We start from the raw sequence: 23,719 nt of genomic DNA, 5'->3' as shown, positions 1-23,719 counted from the left end.
ACAGTTAACAGTGCATGTCAGAGCAAAACCAAGCCATGAGGTCAAAGGAATTGTCTGTAGAGCTCCGAGACAGGATTGTGTCGCGGCACAGATCTGGGGAAGGGTACCAAACATTTCTGTAGCATTGAAGGTCCCCAAGAACACAGTGGCCTCCAACCTTCTTAAATGGAAGAAGTTTGGAACCACCAAGACTCTTCCTAGAGCTGGCTGCCTGGCCAAATTCCACAACCGGGGGAGAAGGGCCTTGGTCAGGGAGGTGACCAAGAACCCGATGGTCACTATGACAGAGCTCCAGAGTTCCTCTGTGGAGATGGGAGAACCTTCCAGAAGGATAACCATCTCTACAGCACCCCAACAAATCAGGCCTTTATGGTAGAGTGGCCAGACGGAAGCCACTCCTCAAGCCCGCTTGGAGTTTGCCAAAAGGCACCTGAAGACCATGAAAACCTAGATTCTCTCGTCTGATGAAACCAAGATTGAACTCTTTGGCCTGCATGCCAAGCTTCACATCTGGAGGAAACATGGCACTATCCCTACGGTGAAGCATAGTGGTGGGAGCATCATGCTGTGGGGATGTTTTTCAGCGGCAGGGACTGGGAGAGTAGTCAGGATCGAGGGAAAGATATTCTGAGCCAAGTACAGAGATCCTTGATGAAAACCTGCTCCAGAGCACTCAGGACCTCAGACTGAACAACGACCCTAAGCACACAGTCAAGACCATGCAGGAGTGACTTCGGGACAAGTCTCAATGTCCTTGAGTGGCCCGGCCAGAACAGGGTCTTGAACTCGATCGAACATCTCTGAAGAGACCTGAAAATAGCTGTGCAGTGACACTCCCCACCCAACCTGACAGAGCTTAAGAGGATCTGCAGAGAATGGGAGAATCTTCCCAAATACAGGTGGACCAAGCTTGTAGCGTCATACCCAAGACTTGAGTCTGTAAATCGCTGCCAAAGGTGCTTCAACAAAGTACTGAGGAAAGGGTCTGAATACTTATGTAAATGTAATATTTCAACAACCAAAAATGTAACATCTGCAAAAATGTATAAAAGACATGTGTACATTGAAGGGGATGGGGAACTATTTAATCAATTTTAGAACAAGGCTGTAACATAACAAAATGTGGAAAAAGTCAAGGGGTCTGAATACTTTTCAAATGTACTATGTTCTCTCTGGACTTCCGTAATAGCCTGCTGAATTTGCAAGGTAACTTTTCTTTCATTTTGATTTCAGCACAAATTAAAATATGGCACTGACTTGCCCATTGATTGATGCTTCATTATCTCAATGAAAAGTTTGGCGTTCAACTAGCCACGTGCGACATGCATGCGCATTTACAAGCCTGCTGGAGTTAGTGGAAGGCAGACGAGCCATATCCACCGTCGTAGAACAGATGAAGCCTGAGCTGGAATGGGAAGCTAACTGAAGCTGGCTAGCTTTAGAAAACCCTGAATAGATCTAACTTTCTTCATAGTATACCCCTCTGGAGAAAGGAGACATTATTGGTACACACCCTTTGTATATATGTTGTCCACATCCGGAGGCATACCATAATCTCCTCCATGCAGTAGAGGGCAGCAGAGCTTCAGGTTTCCAAGCCTCCATGGCTAAACCTTTTGTGCTCCATATATCACAACTCATCTTACATTTACATTTTACATTTAAGTCATTTAGCAGACGCTCTTATCCAGAGCGACTTACAAATTGGTGGATTCACCTTATGATATCCAGTGGAACAACCACTTTACAATAGTGCATCTAAATCTTTTAAGGGGGGGGGGGGGGGGGGGGGTTAGAAGGATTACTTTATCCTATCCTAGGTATTCCTTAAAGAGGTGGGGTTTCAGGTGTCTCCGGAAGGTGGTGATTGACTCCGCTGTCCTGGCGTCGTGAGGGAGCTTGTTCCACCATTGGGGTGCCAGAGCAGCGAACAGTTTTGACTGGGCTGAGCGGGAACTGTGCTTCCTCAGAGGTAGGGAGGCGAGCAGGCCAGAGGTGGATGAACGCAGTGCCCTTGTTTGGGTGTAGGGCCTGATCAGAGCCTGAAGGTACGGAGGTGCCGTTCCCCTCGCAGCTCCGTAGGCAAGCACCATGGTCTTGTAGCGGATGCGAGCTTCAACAGGAAGCCAGTGGAGAGAGCGGAGGAGCGGGGTGACGTGAGAGAACTTGGGAAGGTTGAACACCAGACGGGCTGCGGCGTTCTGGATGAGTTGTAGGGGTTTAATGGCACAGGCAGGGAGCCCAGCCAACAGCGAGTTGCAGTAATCCAGACGGGAGATGACAAGTGCCTGGATTAGGACCTGCGCCGCTTCCTGTGTGAGGCAGGGTCGTACTCTGCGAATGTTGTAGAGCATGAACCTACAGGATCGGGTCACCTCCTTGATGTTAGTAGAGAACGACAGGGTGTTGTCCAGGGTCACGCCAAGGTTCTTAGCTTCATGTTTGCTCTTACAATACAATGTATAACTTCATATAGGGTGTTCAATTGTATTTACCCTAATCTCTCATGGACAGACATATCCATAAAATACAATAGTTTACGTAAGATTTTGTTTGGCAGAGATTACATTTACCAAGTTTTCTTTTTATTTACATTAATGATGTCATGAGAATAACTTAAAATAGTGAGAATTTCATGGTTTAAAATAAAATGTGTAGACAATGCTATGGTTAAATAAAATGGTTTATTAAACAATTTTTAATCAATAAAAATGAAATCAAATGTTATAAAAGCAGTTTTGTACAAATAATGGCTACTATTTAAACTCCTCTCGACATAGAAAAATAGAAAAGGCACTGTGCAGTGAAGTCTGCCGAGCAATATATAAAACATATTTGACAACAGAAATAATAATAAACATAACTTTTTACAGCATCACTAGCCAATGTGATCATCTCTGGGGGTCAAGCTAGAACAATACCTGTGGAAAAGGAGGCCTTTTCTACCTCATTAAGACACTCTTAAAATCCATTACTCAATCCATTCTTGAGGTTTAGGCTTAAGATTAGTTAAACCAACAGACCTCAGTCAAATTCATATGTCAAATACTTACCAGTTTGAGATGGGCTTGATTTAGCTTGGAGTTTGGACTTTTGGAACAAATTCTATTGGTTCCATTGTATGGGGAAAATGAAATGAAGCACACCTAAAGTATTTGACACATGTATTTGACCCAGGAGTAGAAGACAAATATATAGAAGCATGGTTTGACCTAACATACCTTTAACATACTACCCAGTATGGACAGGAGCAACATTAAAAAGAGCAGACAAAGAAGCTTATATCTGGAAAGGAGTATGAGACACAATGTACTGCGATCCGAACTAGGGATAGAAAACGTATAAAACACAGCAGCGAATGTTTATGAAAATTAGCGATTCTTATTGGACAAGTCTGGTTAGTCCCTCCCCACTTTGGCCGTTTGCTTCCTAGTGAATACACAGTTAAAAAAGGCAGATCACATACTGTGCCAATGCCAATGAATTGAGACACATCTCTCCTAACAATCACTACTCGCATTCAACCTCGGACTAGAACAGATTCACCCAACACCCGGTGCCTCTGTGGCCACATGAGGGGACCCTTGGGATCCATTTTAAAGTAGTGCTCCTACAAACCGTGACTATTGGACTTTATTGGGGTTAAAACATCCCCCCCCCCCCCAAAAAAAAGTTAACATTTACACTTAATTTACACTAGCTCTAATGCAAGAGTAGCAATGTTTTTTGATGACGTCATTAATTAATCAAACAGACCTGAGCCACGCATCAGCCCGGCACGGAATAATGCGACCAACAGTTTCAACAATCTGTGGTAGCCTAACACCATCACTATCAGCAATAGCCTAGCGATAAGTGACACATCAAAAGGTGTCAGTAGGCCCCCAATCATAACCAAAAACACAACCATTAAAATGTACAACTATTACTTCCCATTGCAAACATTTTATCACGTTAAGCACACAAAATAACCAGTGATCTAAAGTTTAAATGCAACAATGTTTCACATGCATATTTTCAAAGTGATAGCGAACAACACGCGAGCTGCAAAAAAAAAAAGTGACACTTACCAAACTATGAAAATGTGAAACTTAACTTCTTGTTAAAAAGTTCATCTTGAAGGGGGGGGGGGAGTTAACAAATCAGAAAAAACATCGTCCTCGATAACACTTGTGGCTGCAGCCACTGCACACGGCAACAAAAGCTAGGTAGACCGTGGGAAAACTAGGCTACTGCTCATACTATCAGGAGTGAAGTGTCTAGGCCTTTGAGAAAGCGGAAGATTAAAACAATACTGTAAAAACGGTCCTACCCAGTCAAAATGTAATTAGTTGATTTCCCTGTCACTGTTGAATGGCAGATGTCTAGTTTCTGAGGGCCTAACCATGGCTGGCTTAACTAGCAAAATATTTATCCTCTGAGACCACCAAAGAAAAATCCAGATTTAGTATTTTTTTTCTCTTCATTGTTAAACACTCCCTTTCCAACACAAACTGAAGAGATTAAATCAGAATATCATTTAAATTATAGAAAATATAATTTATAATAATTTTAAAAATACAAAATAATACATAATTTTATAAATCTTTAGGAATCCTTAGACCTTCTCTTCCCCAACTGGCTCTTACGAAAACAATGGATGAGTGTACACTAGGGCTGTGACGGTCATGGAATTCTCGATGACGGCAATTGGCCAGCCAAATAACCGCAGTCTCTGCAATAACATTAGAACAGAAAACAAAACCATATATTTTTTAGATGCACATTTTCTCTGCTACTGACTGCATGTGCTGCCATATAAATAGAATGAATAGAACAGGTGTCCCCATTCAAGTCAATTATCGCATAATGGGTGGACTGGGAGTGAGTGTACCCATAGCAGAGAAGGAAGATGAAGTGAGAAATCCCACTTTCACATTTGTTTTAAATGGAAGTCAATGAACTAAGTAGACCAGACCCAGATGCTATTGCATTGGTGTCTACGGGAGAACCACCCCCTTAAGTAGACAGGAACTGATCAAAAAAAAAATATGGTAAATGGCCTGAGTGAACCATCTTCATTCATCCACAATCTTTGCCCATAGGAGCAAAGTAGGAAGTAAAAATATATGTATTATATATTATCTTCAACCTAGAGTACCAATCAATATGTGTTGTGATTTGTTGATTCAACTCAACTGACATTACAAAAAATAGATTTCATTGCATGAGTCACATTTGAATGAACAATCTACATAACCATTGAAATTATTGCATCACAATACCAGGCAGCCATTGAGTGTACCCATGAGTTTACAAGTCAAATTTCCAGGATTAGAGGTTCCAAGCCTGGTCTATTCATTCTATTTCTATGTGTGCTGCTGCATTGTGGCCCCCCGTTGCATAGGCACCACCTTGCTTGTTTCAGCAAGGAGCAACCAAGTTTCATCACGTTGTTAAGAGTCCATATTACCACAGAAAGGGACTCAACTGCACGAATGCCCAGCCGTCCCGTCTTCAGTCATCTGTTAGTTTACAAATGTATATATATTTTTTACAGTTATGACAGTTATTTTATTTTCATGACAGTCTTAATCCATAACCGTTGGTCACATGTTAAATGGTAATTGTGCCAGCCCCAGTGTCCACAAACTGAAACCTTATTCCAAGAATGAATCAACACTGAAGACTAAAACTAAAAACCTGCTCAAGGCTTATTTACCTCACCCTGCATTGTTACATAGGCAGAAGTAGCACAGTAACCGTATATAACACTGAAATTAGCATAATTCCAGAAAGAAATACAAGTATTCCATTGATTATCTGCGTAAATTGTAAATGGGTTAGAGACGGGTTATTGTCACGGGTATTTTATTTGATATACTCTTAAAGGGAAAAAGTGGCTTCGTGGGAGACATTCTGTGATTCAACTCAGTGGATGCCCTTGGAAGTAAGTTCGAGGAGGTGGACCAATAACCATCCTAGGTTTAGATCCTCTTTCGGTAGTTTTTGGGGCTTTCTACTGTGCAAATCCACAATTACTGCTGCTGCCATCTAGTGGCCACAATCACAATGGTACAAAGATTTTTCTGCAGAAAGACTGTTCTGCAGGGGTGGTGCAAGACTCCTGTGACTACTGCTGAACTGAAAAGTACTCTTCAGACTAGTTGTTACTGCCTTTGGGAGTTACCAATCTCTTTGGCATTCCAGATTCATGTCTGACTTCTGATATGAGACCTGTACAAATAAGCATCACCGTAAGGTTTCAAAACATGTAGGAGGAGATGATTGTTTTAACTGTGGCTTTCGTACCAGGCCCTTCAACAGGACTTTCTATCATAGAAACCCATGTTCATCAAGTCCTTTGGGTGTTACAGGATTCCATTTTGCAGTATGTTTACTGGTGGAGTAACCTGCAAAAGACCAGAGACATAGATTAGAACACACGAAGAAAACAGTATCCTCCACTGTAATAGACTTTAATGAAAGTTCTGGTCCTTTTGGTAACATTTATTGATGAGAAACAAATCTATAGCAGGAACATACTTTTACTTTGGTCATAATAAACAAATGGTGAAGTGGGTATGACCACAAACAATTTGGGCTCCAAGTGTTTTCACGTCCTGTGGCAAATTATCTACAGACAACTCCATTTACCTGATTCAGGCCGGCTCTTGGGGGGGTCTGCAGGTTGGGCCTCAGGGATGGGGAGCCACCCATCTCCCAGGTCGCTCTCACCAGACGACGCGTGCTGTTCCCCACCTTTAGTGTCCGTGTATAGGGTGGACCTCTGGTGGTACTTGGCCCGGTATGTGTCCGTCATACAGTTGTCCACAGAGAAGTATGTGGTGGGGAGGACCATGGGGAGAACCATCCCCCGTGCGATCGGGGAGTCTAGGTCATCCATGTCGTCCCCTGGCCTTGGGCTGGGGAACCTCTCCTCTCCACTCTCACTGGCCGACAGATCGTTCCGGTCCTGGTCCGACGAGCCTGACTTGGAGCTTGCATCAGACGAGAGCTTGTGCTCGGGGGGTGTCTCGATCCACCGGTGGAGGGTGGTATGGGAGAGGGACGGGATCGGACCATTTTTGCTCTCGTTCCAGGTACTCGTCCGGGAGGGCTCTTGGAGATGGTGAGCGCGGAAGCACGACTGGTCTGTCGATCGGTGGGTGTAAGTCTTTGGGGGGAGAGGCGGGGCTAGGTTATGGTAATAGGGTTGGGGGGAGGGTTCTCTGGGGACCAGTGGCTTGGTCTCTTCCTGTTCGGAGAAGGGCCCGGTGAGGTTGTCGGAGCTGTTCCACTCGGAGCTGCTGGTCTGGGCCAGGTATGGGGGAAAGGGGCTGACCAGGCTGGGGCTGCCATCGACGTTATCCTCCTGCTTGTCATCCATACCGTCCCTCCTCTCCAGAATTCCAGGCGTATATCGGAAGGCTCGTCTTCTGTTGCAGGGAGAAAAAAAAAAAAAAAGAACCATACATCAATGAAACAGTCTATCCAGAATAAGATTGCATACTTTATCACTAGCATCAGTACTGGTACTTCAAAATGGGTGAATAGCAGAGACCAATCTTTGGAATCTTTGCTCTATATCCAGTTTACAGATCAAATAATCAAAGAAACAACCCTTTCACTCAACTGTAAGTAGTAAAATAACCATGCTTTACCTTTGTAATCTTGGACTCAATTTGAGGAGATGTGCATCTTGCAGGTCTGGAGACTTTGTTGGGTGTTCACCTGGAAGATAAGAATAAATTCATTTGATTTTATAGATTGCTACTAATTTGCTACAACTACACAAACAAGACTGCCCTATTCCGAATCAAGTACTCAAAACGACTTTTCAAAATACATTTAACCCTTAACCTCACTGACACACAACCCCAAAAAATTCTGTTACTCTGCTCTGATCCCATGTTTGAATAGACTCACAGTATTTTCCTGCCTGTCTCTAGCACAGACATGTTATCTAACTTGGTTGTGGGCCTAGCCCGGTGCTGGCGGAGGACGCATCAAAGTAGAGAGGCAGTCTGGTAGAGTGCCTTCGGGCCCCATGTACCACTGTCTGATCCGGCATGAGCGAGGCCAAGGCCCCTCAGAGGATGCTAAAGTCCAAAGCCCAGGCCAATCTGCTAGCCTTTAGGCTAATGATGCTAATCCTTGCTAATGCAAAGTGAGGAATTCAACCCAGTGGGGAGAGGGGGACGGGGGAGAGGGTCGTACCCTGAACCGAGGGGGGTGGGGGTGTGACAGGCAGAGGGTGCCCAGCATCTGGACTTTCTGCACCTTGCAGATTTAGGCCACAGTGGCAGAGCCTGACCCAGTGAGCTATGTCAACAAAGCAAGTGACAAGCAGATTAAATAGGGAGCCATCAGTGGTAGTGGGACAGTTGCAGAGAAGGGCATGACCACGATTAAAACAAACTAGGGCAAGAAAGTCGGGCCATGTCATGTTTACCTTTCATGTCATTGCAAAGAGACGTGTGTCAATATAACCTCTTAAGGCCCTTGGGCTCTCACAGGAAGTGTGGCTAAAAGTTTATGGTTGAAAATGTGCATCATTTTATAAGGCTTAGGCTGTCTTGTGATGTGTAAGCATTCTCGGCTTTCACCCTCTCACCTTTTCCTTTTTTTTGTGCTCTCCGCAGGAGCATTGCTGGCTAAAACCCTTCAGCTGGCATGCATTTATTACGCTCGGATCTGACTTTTTTCTCTCTCTCTCAACGCTGCGTGCTTTTATGTCTCTAAGTCCGTGTCGCGATTCTCAATTTGATGCTATTCATTTGCAATTTTGGCAAGCAACCATAACAATATCAATATGAAAACAAAGTGGGTTGGAGTTTACATTGCTTCTTACTGTAGCAAATCCTTTCTCTTCGTGTCGGCTGTTGCCGAGAGAACCAGAGGGACTGGGGAGCATAGCTGTTGTATAACAAAGAGCAAGGCAGCTGCGGCTCTCCGGTTAGAGAAATGCCTCTAACCAGATCCCAAAATGGTTCAGACATCGGCAATCCGATTACCATCAAATCAATGGTTGAATAATCTCTTAAGTGGTTAACGGCAGAGTTGGGGTCACTCTGATAGTTGTAAAACTATAGGCATTAGAGACCAACAACTTAATTGATGTATACCTCTGTAATACGGTGCATTAACAAAGTCATGTGGCATTGTTCCATCTCTTCGCACTTAGGGGCACAACAAGTTCAACAGTATAGTTCAGAAACTGTGTGGCTAACAGTGGCATTAAGTTGCTCATGCTGCCATAAGAAACAACATGGATAAGCTTGTGTCCCTATGAATCAAAACCGCTAATACGGTTTCTGCAGTAAGAAAAATACATATTTCCGCACAACGAGATAGCATATTTTGAATATGCTTCTTTGGTTCAACACTGTAAAAATAAATGTGTTTTACTGGATGAATCCAAAAGAGCACACACTTTGAAACCCAGTTATGCCAGGTGTACACTATTTTCAAAATCCTAACGTCGCTGAGCCGCTCACATTTAACGACCGTCTTTCCTGTAGTTTTTTTTGTCTTGCCAACGTCGTGGTGCCCACACTAAACGATCTGGCACAAATGGGTGTCACACACTCCAAGATTCTTCACTTGGGCGTGAGGATTCTCCATACTATGCTCTCTTGCAAAAACAATGTGATGATGTCATTAGATTGTTAATGTAGCTAGAATGAGCTGTGGCTCAAAAGCAGCCTCATAAATGTTTTCAGTCAGACATTCACGCTTGCCATATAGAGTTTAAATATCTAGCCAACATTTTGAACTGAATAACATTGCTTGTGAACGCATACTAGTACTAGTCGTCGCTCCTGCTCGAGAGTAGGCAACGACATTGTCTCCGATCTTAAAAACCTGTTTGGGACAGCCAAATCGGGGCCAAAACCATGTAGTGTACACCCGGCTTTGCTGTCTTTGATAGAATATGGCCTCTGGTGTTTGTGTACATAATATTTAGTGTTCCAGTGGTGATTTTTATACGAAGATACTGTTTCTGTGGACGAAAATCACTGATGCCACTGATCCCATTTCAGTGAATGGGACTATCCTGAGCAGTCGAAAGGACAGCTGTCAATCAAATCAACATTTTACTAATCACATTCTTTCAAAACGCTATGATCATAGCTCAGCATCTATATAGGAGCTTCAGGTTACTTACCAAATATCTCACGTGGTGTCACAAACTCCAACCTCTCCCAGTTATGAAACATTTTAAAACTAGAATTTAAGAGCTTTTTGAACGTCTTAAATAGCTGTGTTGAAGCAACTAAATGAAACAACTTCAGACGTTTCAATTTCAAGATTGCCGAGTCAAGATTTGTAGAGCGCAGGGTTTTCTGCTGATCTGCAGTCCTTCAAATTCATTGACATCAATCATACTTGCATTCACACTACCTATTCAGTTTCGTGCAAATCAATTATGGGAGGAGAAAGAGAGAACCATGGCAAAAAATGTAGAGCTTTTGACAAGTTTAAATTCGATCTGATGGTACATCTGAGTAATCAGAGGACCCAAAAGCTGTCGAGAGTATTTATTGACATCTAAAGATAGTTTCTTTTCCAGCTTGAAACTGGATAAGACACTGATCAGAGGGATGTAACTCAAGCTGGTGTGGATGGCAGGGATCCAAAGATATCAGATCTCACAAGCGAATTACCTTTCACGTTGCTCAAATTCACACTTTTAAATTAATCGATCAGTCTGTACATTAATCGATCAGTTCTCTGGGGTGTTAACTCCACATTTACTTAGACAAACAGTTTGTTAAAATGCTGACAATTTAACCAATTATTCATTTTAAAGTCATTACGAATTTCATAAATACAATAATTGAAATTGTTATTAACCCCAATGCCTGTTCATATTGTTGAATATTGAAAATATTTTAAAAATAAAATCGTCTCATCACTCAACATAATCCACCCACTTGGTATGGCTTATGGGAGTGCTGATAGGACCCCAGTCAAGCCGAAAGGTGCAATATAAATTTGGACTCTATCCCAGGGCATTAACACGAAGTTTAACACATCAGTCACAGGCTTGTTAAGTGGTGTCAATGGGCTTTCTAAGCCTGGGAGCATGGGAGCATTACAACCCAGCTCCCAACTCGCTGAGTCATAGGTTTCGTCCCAAATGCCACCCTATTCCCTAAATATTCCACTACTTTTGAACGGGCCCCATATAGAGCTCTGGTCAAAAGTAGTGCACTGTATAGGGAACAGGGTGTTATTTTGGATGCGGCATAGACCAAAGTACAGTAACACAACACAGGACTGAGAAAGAAATCCTTCTCGGAAACTGCTTTATGTTAATCATTTCCATGAATTTAATCTATTTACTATCTTCATTAAAATGTGAGTATTAAAAATTGAGAGATTTGGTAGCTTACATGACTGGATAATTGTTTGAAATTAATATGCAGAAGAGTCCTATTAAGCTTTTGAGAACATGGAAATGCTTTGGTTGTGCTTGGTTACCCATTGGGAGCCAAAGGCACTCTTTCCATCTAAACAGGCTGAGGCAGCAGAGCCAAGGCGTGCTCTCAAAAGCAGCGGGCGCACACACACAAAGGCATGCCTTAAGTCTAATACACGCCACCACAAATGCTTGAACACAACGACGTTAACTTCATTCAGAGGGGTTGGGTTAAACGCGGAAGACACATTTCAGTTGAAGGCATTCAGTTGTACAACTGACTAGTTATCCCCCTTTAATATTTTAAATTGTTTGTTTGCTAAAAATATTCCGTCTTTCACAGACAAATTAACACCTACATAGCAATAAATAGAGACAGTTTGTGTCTTGGTGACAGAGGTTGGTGCATGTAGGTGTTCATTTGGGGGTAGTTTGACACTGCACAATATGGCTTTCATTGTGAATGAAACAGGTCGATATTCTGAGGAAGGAGAAGGGAGGGCATATTCAGTAAGTGTTAGCAATGTTGTGCTAACACTCTAGCAAAACAAGAAATTAGCACGGCAGAGTGTGTGTCTATGCCTCCAGACAAGCGTCTGGGGAACCACGGGAGCCAATCGGAGTAAATCAAGCGAGGGCATGATTTACTGCTTGGATACAGCCGTTTGAAGTGGCTGGACTTTCCACCCATCTCCCAGCAGCCTTGACCTTTTCGAAGCCCTCACATTTTAGCACCCTGTGGTTTGTCTGGCATCTTTGTAACAAAAACAATGTAACGCTGTCATTTAGGTGGGCAAAGTCTGGACGGCTGTTCCAGAAGAGATCTAGACATAACATCCATATTCTCTACTTTTATGACTGTTGTTTGTAGACATAACAGTATATCCAGACAAAACAAAGGTTTGTCGTTTATAAAATGGTGTTTACTATTTACGTCTGTACTGAATCCTGGCCAGCTTTGATCTTAAAAAGCATTGTAGCCTCTAATGGACCTCTGGAATCTGCAGCGCAGCCCGGGCTCACAGCTGAACTCCTGCCAAATTGAATTCAAAAACATTTGCTGGAGCTTGTCAATACAATTTGCAAATGGCGGGGAGTAGAGGCAACAGCCCTGGCTCAAATAGGGTGACTCAAATATCAAACACTCAGGTTATCAACAAGTCAGCCTTCCTAAAAAGGTAGCATATAAATAGTTGGAAAATTGGAAAGATCTGACATTTTGTTACAGATTATATATCACCGGAAGCAAAGAACATAGCAATCAAAGTGTTGCCAGAACAATTAAATAAATGGATTTTCTTGCAGGCCTACTGTGTGTGCAATAAGCTAATACAATTGTGAAGGAATTAAAATACTATTTAATTGATCCCCACTGTTTTAAATGAAACTGCTAAAAATGACAGATCCAGAAAAAAAAAAAACCTAAGGGGATCAGAAATCGCAGCGGTGATAAATACATCAAGGCTTCAAAAGTGTTTGTTTCCTTGCCAGGGAGTGTTTCCACATGGATTGCTCTGCTCTGCACACACAGATGCTCACAGGCCAGACATAAAACACAACCCTTTTCCGCTTCGATTAGTCAGCTCACCAGACTTACGTAAAACCAACCCACCGTCCCGCTGTTCTAAACACTGATGTTTGAGACCTCGCATTCACCCCATTTGTTGTTATTGAGAAGAAAGGACAAAATAAAAGGAGGGGAGGGGAAAAGTGTGGTGCCACAGAAAATGGCATTTTATTTATGTGTGTGTGAATGCCACCTTCTGACAGGCCGGGTCATGGCATTTTCTGCCCGGCTTGGCACAGCTGGGAGGCCCCCGTGAGCTCGCTCATCATTCCTGCTCTGTAAGGACAAACTCCACGGTCAATTCTGAGAATCGGTGACGGGTGTTTAAAAGGGCTGCCGTAGATTGGAGCATTACAAAACAAATCTATTTTTCTCTCTTGGAATGGATGGTTCAGACAGTGGGAACGTGATGAAAAACAGATACAGTATGTGAGGGGTGGCCGAGCGGTGAGCTCCCCTGCTGCTATTCATATCAACTAATCTCCCTCTATCTTGTCTGGGGGCTAAAATAGCTAGTTGTAAACCTGACTTGTATTTATTTGTTTGTTGTACTAAAAGCTTGTTGCCTTCAATCAGACACAGGAGTTATTGATTAGTTTGTAAGATTTGTTTCACTTCTCTTTGAAACAGGGTGCCTAGGTGGTAAGTGTTAAAAGTGTTCCAAATTAAGGGTTAAGTGTTAAAATACCGGATACATTGATATTCACCCTTCTCCTTGCCACTTTTCAGGCTCATACATGCATTGTTCAGGGCAGAACACACCATATAACTCTCTGTGCACTGCAAAGCACACATTAACTTTGCTCTGGAAAAGGACCGGTCCAGTAAATGACAAACCAATCCCACGTGTACTTCCATAACAAATCGCCACCATTGGGCTCTAACCTTAGCACAACTGATGGGACCATAAATCAAGGAAATTACAGAGTGGTGTTTCTTAATAACTCTAGACTTTATACTGCACAATAAACGTCTCGGGGGCAAAAAAATGTAACTTCCGAAGCACATATCATTCTCTGATAATGACCGCACCAGAGTCTATTTTCTCTCCATATCAGACACATTGGGTTAAGCGACTGAGAGAAAAATATATTTCCTACCTATTTTTTCCCCATCGTCTACACAATAATACATTTAGTCTTGATGAGAGCTCATCCAGGTAGCCAAAATATTGACTCAAAATTAGCACAGCTGCCTCATTTCATATTTTTTGTGTGTTTATGCTTGGGCAAAGGACAATATGACAAGGTGGGGTGTAAATTGAGGATTCTGCCAGATTCTTTGGCTTTTCTGAGAACTTACAAACAAGCAAAACAAATAAGGAGTGAGGCCCGAAAGGTAACTGGCACAAAACATCATGGGATGCAGGACAACTAACAGCTAATTTCCACAAAGGATTAACCCCAATGTTTAACACAATTTCCTTAGTATAACATCAGTGTGTTGCATTTTCTCCACTAATGGTTATGGTTTGGATTGGGGGAGGTGAAGATTATCATAGATCTGTACCTAGGGGAAACTTTACCCTGTAGTACTTACCATAGGAGAAGGAGGAGTGCAAGATGTTGTCACCTCTCCGGTGAGAGAAAGGGTCCCTGAAATACACAAATTGAGTAGGGTCAAACGCTGACGCCACATGACAAAGGCCTTTCTATGCATGTCCCTTTGTACGGTGTCTCTCCGCATTCAGGTTTTTCCCCCAACTGACCTTTTAAAAGAGATTAAGTTGGATCTAAACTGCTAGCGTAAACACGGAAATCCACACTACTTTGTTCTGTATATGATTTATTGTGGAGTAATACGATACTAATCCACCAAAAACAGCTTTTTTCTTTTGGGAAATGTATGGCTCACATCCATTTCTCTTCTCGGTTGGTGCATTGATGAATTCAGGACATTGAGAAAAGTCAATACTTATTGTGCCCCAACAGCAATGGAGCACTGAATCGTAGGATGCCAATACAATAGCTACAGTGTTTAGATACAGTTCCACTATCGCCTCTTAAAATCAACTACCAATGAAGTTCAGAGATCTAAAGAGATGATCTATATTAAAGCCTTTGTGAGATTTCACTTACAGATTTGTACATGGATTTCTATATAGTCATTATCAAATCAAAGTTTATTGGTGGTGTACACAAACTTGCATTTGTTATAGCAAGTGCAGCAGAATGCTTATGTTCCTAGCTCCAACAGTGCAATAGAATGTCTAATTTAATACTAGTCATTAAGACCCATATAGTCTTAATATTGACTTATCAAAAAACAGATAATTATTCACTCCAACATATTGAGCAATGTATTTATATTGTATATTAATGTTTGTTATATACATCGGGATGAATTAACATATTTAACTATGTTGTTATAATGAAAACACCACTGTCAGGAGACATTGGCTTGCACTGGTTAGACCTGTTTCGGCCATCGACTGGCTGTCCCTCTTGGGAGCAGAGCAGTCGTCAGCTAGTTGGGATCATCGCCAAACAAGACACCCTGCCGAGACGACAAACGATGACCCTAGTACAATAACGTTGGCAGATTCTGCTCCATGTGCACTTACGTAAAAAATGTCTTGCTCTATTTTTAGAATGAGTTGTTTGCACCGGTTAATTATTCAGAAATGGCAGGGATTTTGACTCTCAGTCGAATCATAACACGAGTGACAAAGAGATTATAGCTGGAGGAAGGCAGAGACAGCGTTTGACTTGGAACTGTTTGAGTGAGTGAATACAAGGTGTGTCTATCAACAAACTAGTACTGAATGAAGTTGGATATATGATATGATCTTAGAGAAACAACAACATGAGACAGAAAATAACACTCCTGTTTACCTTGTCAGGTGTACTTCAGGTATGGGCCTCAGCTCTTTGGACATAAAGTTCTCCACCACGGGTGAGTCCAGGTTGGCCGAACCGTTGCTAAGCCGGTCGCTGCTCTCGTATCCTGACTCTGTGCGCTGGATCTTCCAGTTGTCGCTGCGCACCTTTAGTGTGTTCGCCATCACAGTGGTGCCCTTTGACCTGTCCTTGCCCTCTGACTCCACCGAACTGCGGCTGCCGCCCGTTTCAGGACGCTGCTCATCCTCATAGATGGTCATCAGGCTCTTGGGCTTGTGCTCTTCACGCCCACCCCATGTGAAGTCCCGGTCCCTGTCTTTTTCGTTGGGGGGTGGCGTCCTCTCCTGGCTGGAAGGTCTCCGGTGGGGGCTGTGCTGCCGGCGCTCGTGACCCCCTCCACCACCACCGCTTATCACACTATCCACGTTTAGCACCTCACGCATGGGCTTCCATGGCCGACTGGGCCTGCTGCTACTACTGCTGCTGCTGGAGCTATCATTACGGCTGCCCTCCCGACTGCTGTCTGTGTCATAGCCGTTGGAGAGCTGCTCCAGTCTCCGGCTGTAATGGCCGCCACCGAAACCCCTACTGCTGGAAGGGGCTGGTTGTACTTGGACCCTGGAGTGGGAGCGAGGAGGCCCCTCGTGTGAGGAGGACCTGCCGCCAAAGTGGGGCGTCCTCTCTGTCTTGGTGGGTCCTTTGCCCTGGCTGGCATACAGGTGCGTATCCAGGTACTGCTTGAAGCCATTCTCCGGTGGGGAGGCGGAGCGTGAGTACCTCTCTGGGATTGGATCTGAATGAAAGGATTTTATGAGAATTTGTTCAAGTGGTTTAGGAGGATATGTGCATTGTGTGGGTACATGTTTTGTAAGGACATTGTCCTAGAGGTACGTCTGCTACTTAAAAGGATGTGGAAAAGCTTTTTCTACAGATTTTGCTGTACATATATGAAGGAAAAAACGATCAAGATAATTTACCCTAGAGCTTATTAAGCTGCTTTCCGTTCTTGTAGGCTAGAATGAGGTAGAAAGCGTCTAGCAAAACCTATTTGGAGCTTCATTGCAAGAAGTTATTATTCTATATGACATGAAATTATCTTATGTTTTTCTTACAAAATGGGAAAAAATAAACACATTGGGCGACATTACACCAAGGCTTGACTGAAAAGATGAGGCAAACAAAACCCTATCAATTAATCTGAGGCCAAAGTAGGGTGGGAGGAGAGAAGTGGGTGGTTTAATGGTCCAAATAACCTTTTCTGGTTGAGGTCGCTAGGAAAGTCACTTTTTTTTGCAGGGCTAATTCTGATTCCAACATTGCACTCAAGCTGGCGTAGTATCCAAACTGCCGCCTGTAATGCCAAATGCCAGTAGATTGTGACACGTTGCCAAGTGCAGCAACTGACTTTCAATGCCATTCCAACCCAAGACACAGGGTTTGCTAAGGAAGACAGCAGGGGCGTAGTGTGGGATGTGAACAATGGGGTCGTGGTGAAGTTCACTGTAGGGACATACAGTACCAGTCAAAAGTTTGGACACACTTACTCATTCAATGGGTTTTCTTTATTTTTACTATTTTCTACATGGTAGAATAATAGTGAACACATCAAAAAAATCAAAAAAATTTTTTTTTAAGTGTTAAACAAATCCAAATCTATTTTATATTTGATATTCTTCAAAGAAGCCACCCTTTGCCTTGATGATAGCTTTGCACGCTCTTGGCATTCTCTCAACCAGCTTCATGAGGTAGTCACCTGGAATGCATTTCAATTAACAGGAGTGCCTTGTAAAAAGTAAATTATTGGAATTTCTTTCCTTAATGCGTTTGAGCCAATCAGTTGTGTTGTGACAAGGTAGGGGTAGAATACAGCCCTATTTGGTAAAAGACCAAGTCCATATTATGGCAATAACAGCTCAAACAAGCAAAGAGAAATGAAAGTCCATCATTACTTTGAGACATGAAGGTCTGTCAATGTGAAAATGTAAAGAACTTTGAAAGTTCTTCAAGTGCAGTTGCAAAAACCATCAAGCGCTATGATGAAACTGGCTCTAATTAGGACCGCCACAGGAAAGGAAGACCCAGAGTTACCTCTGCTGCAGAGGACAAGTTCATTAGAGTTGCCAGTCTCAGATTGCAGCCCAAATAAATGCTTCAGAGTTCAAGTAACAGACAACATCAACTGTTCAGGGGAGACTGCGTGAATCAGGCCTTCATGGTGGAATTGCTGAAAAGAAACCACTACTAAAGAACACCAACAAGAAGAAGAGACTTGCTTGGGCCAAGAAACATGAGCAATGGACATTAGACTGTTGGAAATCTGTCCTTTGGTCTGATGAGTCAAAATTTGAGATTTTTGGTTAAACCGCCGTGTCTTTGTGAGACATAGAGTAGATGAACGGATGATCTCCGCATGTGTGGTTCCCACCGTGAAGCATGGAGGTGGTGGGATGGTGCTTTGCTGGTGATACTGTCAGCGATTTATTTAGAATTCAAGGCACACTTAACTAGCATGGCTACCACAGCATTCTGCAGCGATACGCCATCCCACCTGGTTTGCGCTTAGTGGGACTATCATCTGTTTTTCAACAGGACAATGACCCAACACACCTGCAAGCTGGGTAAGGGCTATTTGACCAAGAAGGAGAATGATTTTTTAGTAAGATGGCGCCAAAGAGCATGGCTGACATTTTACATGCCCGTAACCAATTGTGCTATTTTGTTCGGTTTTTTTGCATCGTTTGTAACTTTTTGGTTTTAAACTTATTTTGTACACAATGTTGCTGCTACCGTCTCTTATGATTGAAAATAACTTCTGAACTGGGATTACTCACCACGAACTGGAAGAAGCTTTTTCCTTTAACGAGTCCGACGAGAAAGATATACTGCTCTCCCGCGAACAGGTCCAGATTAATTTTCGTGAACAAAAGATGGAAGAAAAGATGACGCAGATCAGGCTGCCTTTTGAGAATCTGTAGGCAAGCGAGTAAACTCCCACTACCATCAATTCTACTTGCTAACATGCAATAAATAAAATTGATGATCTAAAATTATCCTACCAACGGGACATTAAAAACTGTAATATCTTAGGTTTCACCGAGTCGTGGATGAGCAACGACACGGATAACATAGAGCTGGAGGGATTTTCAATGCACCAGCAGAACAGAGAAGCTACGTCTGGCAAGACGAGGGGTGGGGGTGTGTGTCTTTTTGTCAATAACAGCTGGTGCATGATGTCTAAAATTAAAGAAGTCTCGAGGTATTGCTCGCCTGAGGTAGAGTATCTTATGATAAGCTGTAGACCACACTATCTACCAAGAGAGTTCTCATCTATATTAAAACCACACTCAACTAACTCTGTAAGGCCATAAGCAAACAAGAAAATGCTCACCCAAAAGTGGCGCTCCTAGTGGCCGGGGACTTTAATGCAGGCAAACTTAAATCAGTTTTGCTAAATTTTTACCAGCATGTCACGTGCAACCAGAGGGAAAAAAACAAACTCTAGACCACCTTTACTCCACACACAAAGATGCATACAAAGCTCTTCCCCGCCCTCCATTTGGAAAATCTGACAATAATTAGATTCTCCGGATTCCTGCTTACAAGCAAAAACTAAAGCAGGAAGTACCAGTGACTCACTCAATACGAAAGTGGTCAGATGACGCGGATGCTACAGGACTCTTTTGCTAGCACATACTGGAATATGTTCCGGGATTCATCCAATGGCATTGAGCAGTATTCCACCTCAGTCATCGGCTTCATCAATAAGTGCATCAACGAATTCAACCCTACAGTGACCGTACGTACATATCCCAACCAGAAGCCATGGATTACAGGCAACATCTGCATCGAGCTAAAGGCTAACACTTCAAGGAGCAGGACACTCCACGCCTATAAGAAATCCCGCTATGCCCTCCGACGAACCATAAAACAAGTAAAGCGTCAATACAGGATTAAGATTGACCTCTTGACACTTGTCGGATGTGGCAGGGCTTGAAAACTATTACAGACTACAAAGGGAAACACAGACGTGAGCTGCTCAGTGACGCGAGCCTACCAGACGAGCTAAATGCCTTTTATGCTCACTTCGAGGCAAGCAACACTGAAGCATGCACGAGAGCACCAGCTGTTCTGGAGGACTGTGTGAAAACGCTGTCGGTAGCCGAGGTGAGCAAGACCTTAAAACAGGTCAACATTCACAAAGCCGTGGGGCCAGATGGATTACCAGGATGTGTACTCAAAGCATACGCAGACCAACTTGCAAGTATCTTCACTGACATTTTCAACCTCTCCCTGACTGAGTCTGTAATACTTACATGTTTCAAGCAGACCACCATAGTCCCTGTGCCCAAGGAAGCGAAGGTAACCAACCTGCCTAAATGATTACTGCCCCGTAGCACTCACGTCGGTAGCCATGAAGTGCTTTGAAAGGCTGGTCATGGCTCCCATCAACAGCATCCTACCAGATACCCTAAACCCACTCCAATTCGCGTACCGCCCCAACAGATCACGCAATCTCAATCGCCCTCCACACTACCCTTTCCCACCTGGACAAAAGGAATACCTATGTGAGAATGCTGTTCATTGACTACAGCTCAGTGTTCAACACCATAGTGCCCACGAAGCTCATCACTAAGCTAAGGATCCTGGGACTAAACACCTACCTCTGCAACTGGATCCTGTACTTCCAGACGGGCCGCCCCCAGGTGGTAAGGGTAGGCAGCAACACGTCTGCCACGCTGATCCTCAACAAAGGGGCCCCTCAGGGGAGTGTACTTAGTCCCCTCCTGTACTCCCTGTTCACCCACGTCTGCATGGCCAAACACGACTCCAACAAAATCATTATGTTTGCTGACGACACAACAGTGGTAGGCCTGATCACCGGCAACGATGAGACAGCCTATAGGGAGGTCAGAGAACTGGCAGTGTGGTGCAAGGACAACAACCTCTCCCTCAATGTGAGCAACATAAAAGGAGCTGATCGTGGACTACAGGAAAAGGCAGGCCGAACAGGCCCCCATTAACATCAACGAGGCTGTAGTGGAGCGGGTCAAGAGTTTCAAGTTCCTTGGTGTCCACATCAACAACAATCTATCATGGTCCAAACACACCAAGACAGTCATGAAGAGGGCACGACAACACCTTTTCTCCTGAAAAAGAGGGCACGACAACACCTTTTCCCCCTCAGGAGACTGAAAAGATTTGGCAGGGTTCCCCAGATCCTCAACAAGTTATACAGCTACACCATCCAGAGCATCCTGATCAGTTGCATCACCGCCTGGTATGGCAACTGCTCGGCATCTGACCGTAAGGCACTACAGAGGGTAGTGCGTAAGGCCCAGTACATCACTGGGGCCAAGCTTCCTGCAATCCAGGACCTATATAATAGGTGGTGTCAGAGGAAGGCCCATAAAATTATCAGAGACTCACCCAAGTCATAGAATGTTCTCTGCTACCGCACGGCAAGCGGTACCGGAGCGCCAAGTCTAGGACCCCCCTCCATTTGTTTTGTACACTGCAGCTACTCGCTGTTTATTATCTCTGCATAGTCACTTCACCCCTACCTACATGTACAAATTACCTCTAACCTGTACCCCCGCACACTGACTTGGTACCCCCTGTATATAGCCTCGTTATTGTTATGGAGTTACTTTTGGTAATTTTTTACTTTAGTTGGGAAATATTTTCTTAACTCTTCTTGAACTGCACTGTTGGTTAAGGGCTTGTAAGTAAGCATTTCACGGTAAGGTCTACACTTGAAATATGCGGCGCATATGACAAATAAAGTTTGATTTGATGGAGTGCTGCATCAGATGACCTGGCCTACACAATCACCTGACCTCAACCCAATTAAGATGGTTTGGGATGAGTTAGACCGCAGAGTGAACGAAAAGCAGCCAACAAGTGCTCAGCATATTTGGAAACTCCATCAAGACTGTTGGAAAAACACTCCAGGTGAAGCTGGTTGAGAGAATGCCAAGAGTGTGCAAAGCTGTCATCAAGGCAAAGGGTGGCTACTTTGAAGAATCTCAAATATATTTTGATTTGTTTAAAACTTTTTGGGTTACTACATGTGTTATTTTATAGTTTTGACGTCTTTACTATTATTCTACAATGTAGAAAATAGTAAAAATAAAGAAAAGCCCTTGAATGAGTAGGTGTGTACAAACTTTTGACTGGTACTGTACGTCTGTAGACAAGAGGAAGGTGTAAATAATGGACGCCGGGAGGCTGTATGTGTCTCTGTGGTGTAGCAGTAGGGGAAGTGACCTGACGTTGTGACGTCTGTGAAGATATTATTGATGAATGGTGTGTGTGTGTGTGTGTGTGTGTGTGTGTGTGTGTGTGTGTGTGTGTGTGTGTGTGTGATTCCCTGCTGGCTGTCCATGACTCCTTGAACTGATGAGTCTGTGGCCTGGAGATGTGCATGATTGAGAGGACAAAGTGTTTGTATGCGTGTGTGGTTGTCTTTCAAGGACACCGAGTCATGCCCGCCACTTTCGAAAGATATGACCGCGGGGCACACGCACACACAAGCTCTCTTATTTCTATACTGGATGACACTTGTACCCTCGCTGTATCCACAACTAATAGAACATGAAGCTACTATACATACAGTACTACCTCTATCAAATTTGATTTCTCTTGGGAATATTTAAAAGAAAATCTGAATAGAAACAATTGACTAGCACTTTTTAATGGAAGAGGATGAAATATTTTTAAGCCCTAAAAGTGTTTGTACCACAAAACAAGGTGTGCAGTATGCAATAGCCCGTGGTATAATTGGTGTAATCGTGGACCAGCTGGGTCCATGTAACACATTTTGGGCTACATATGTCAAATGAGAAAAAGAGACACTGTTAAAGCTTTACTTGTGAAAAATATGCTCTTCTAATGATTCCAATGGCTCTGTTGGATGGAGCATTGTTCTTTCAACATCAGGGTTGTGGGTTTGATTCCCACACCCACACACACACACACACGTCCAGTCCAGTCCAGTCCAGTCCAGTACGTGTGTGTATGTTTTATAACTGAAAATACGTTTGGATAAAAGTGTCTCCTAAATCACCATATTAATATTCATTAATAACGTGACAGGGTGTGTGATCTAGGATTGAGGCCTGCACTGAGTCTCAGGTGTTCAGAGAAAGTTATGTGAAGTTATATTCCACAGTGCCTTAGATGTAACCTCTCCTGAGAGATGGAGTCGCTACAGAGATGGATTCTGCTGACGGGGCGTGCGAGAGTTAAATCACCTCGAACATAACTGTTCACATGGCGTGTGTGTGAGACTCATGTGTGATTTTGTGTGTGTGTGTGCCTGTGAGTGAATTTGTGTAAGAGTTTCTGTTAGCTGTGTGTGTGTGTGTGTGTGTGTGTGTGTGTGTGTGTGTGGTGTGTGTGTGTGTGTGTGTGTGTGTGTGGGCGACAGAGATGGTTTAACTATGCCTGTGATGAAAACACAGCACGTTTGTCTTTTCGGGTTGGAAGTTAAAAGTCAACAGTTACACTATGCTAGATGAAAACTGGGTAATGTGTTCTGGTAACACTAACTCCTATGTTTCCTACATAGTGCACTACATTTTACCAAAAACCTGTGTTCATAAATAGTGCACTATATCGAGAATAGGGTGCCATTTATGATGAAGCCAATGTCTCCCATTGACATCCACACCTCCTATCTGACTCGAATGCTAACTTTCTTATGCTTCTGTTTTTCCAAGTATGTCCAGTAGCTTTGAGGTCAGCTTTTTAGTGGAGCGCTAGCCTGAGCACGAGCAGCACTAGAGATGGATTTATTCCACCTACATCAACTATAGTGTCACTTCCAGTCTCGCCATTCATCACGGGCATGACGCTAGCCTCTGTTAGCCTGGCGCATTCAATCATAAATGGACGTGAGCCTGG

General features: G+C 43.4%; 1 protein-coding gene across 3 annotated transcripts in view; it reads right to left on the bottom strand.

Moving 5' to 3' along the window:
* Window positions 1-2,665: 2,665 nt before the first annotated feature.
* Window positions 2,666-23,719, bottom strand: part of LOC106577622 (ubiquitin carboxyl-terminal hydrolase 53) — a 61,674-nt gene continuing 40,620 nt past the window's right edge. For all 3 annotated transcript variants that reach the window (XM_014155839.3, XM_014155840.3, XM_014155841.3), the window contains exons 13-17: window positions 15,809-16,607; window positions 14,514-14,569; window positions 7,644-7,713; window positions 6,637-7,418; window positions 2,666-6,392 (exon numbers count right to left, since the gene is read on the bottom strand). In XM_014155839.3, coding sequence (XP_014011314.3) covers window positions 6,316-6,392; window positions 6,637-7,418; window positions 7,644-7,713; window positions 14,514-14,569; window positions 15,809-16,607 — 1,784 coding nt within the window. In that variant the 3' untranslated portion in view covers window positions 2,666-6,315. The remainder of the gene's footprint in view (window positions 6,393-6,636; window positions 7,419-7,643; window positions 7,714-14,513; window positions 14,570-15,808; window positions 16,608-23,719) is intronic.

The sequence above is a fragment of the Salmo salar genome, chromosome 18 (genome assembly GCF_965601325.2).
Source record: "Salmo salar chromosome 18, fSalSal1, whole genome shotgun sequence".
Lineage (NCBI taxonomy): Eukaryota > Metazoa > Chordata > Actinopteri > Salmoniformes > Salmonidae > Salmo > Salmo salar.
Note: the sequence above shows the minus strand (reverse complement) of the source record. Positions and strands in the feature narration are given on the sequence as shown.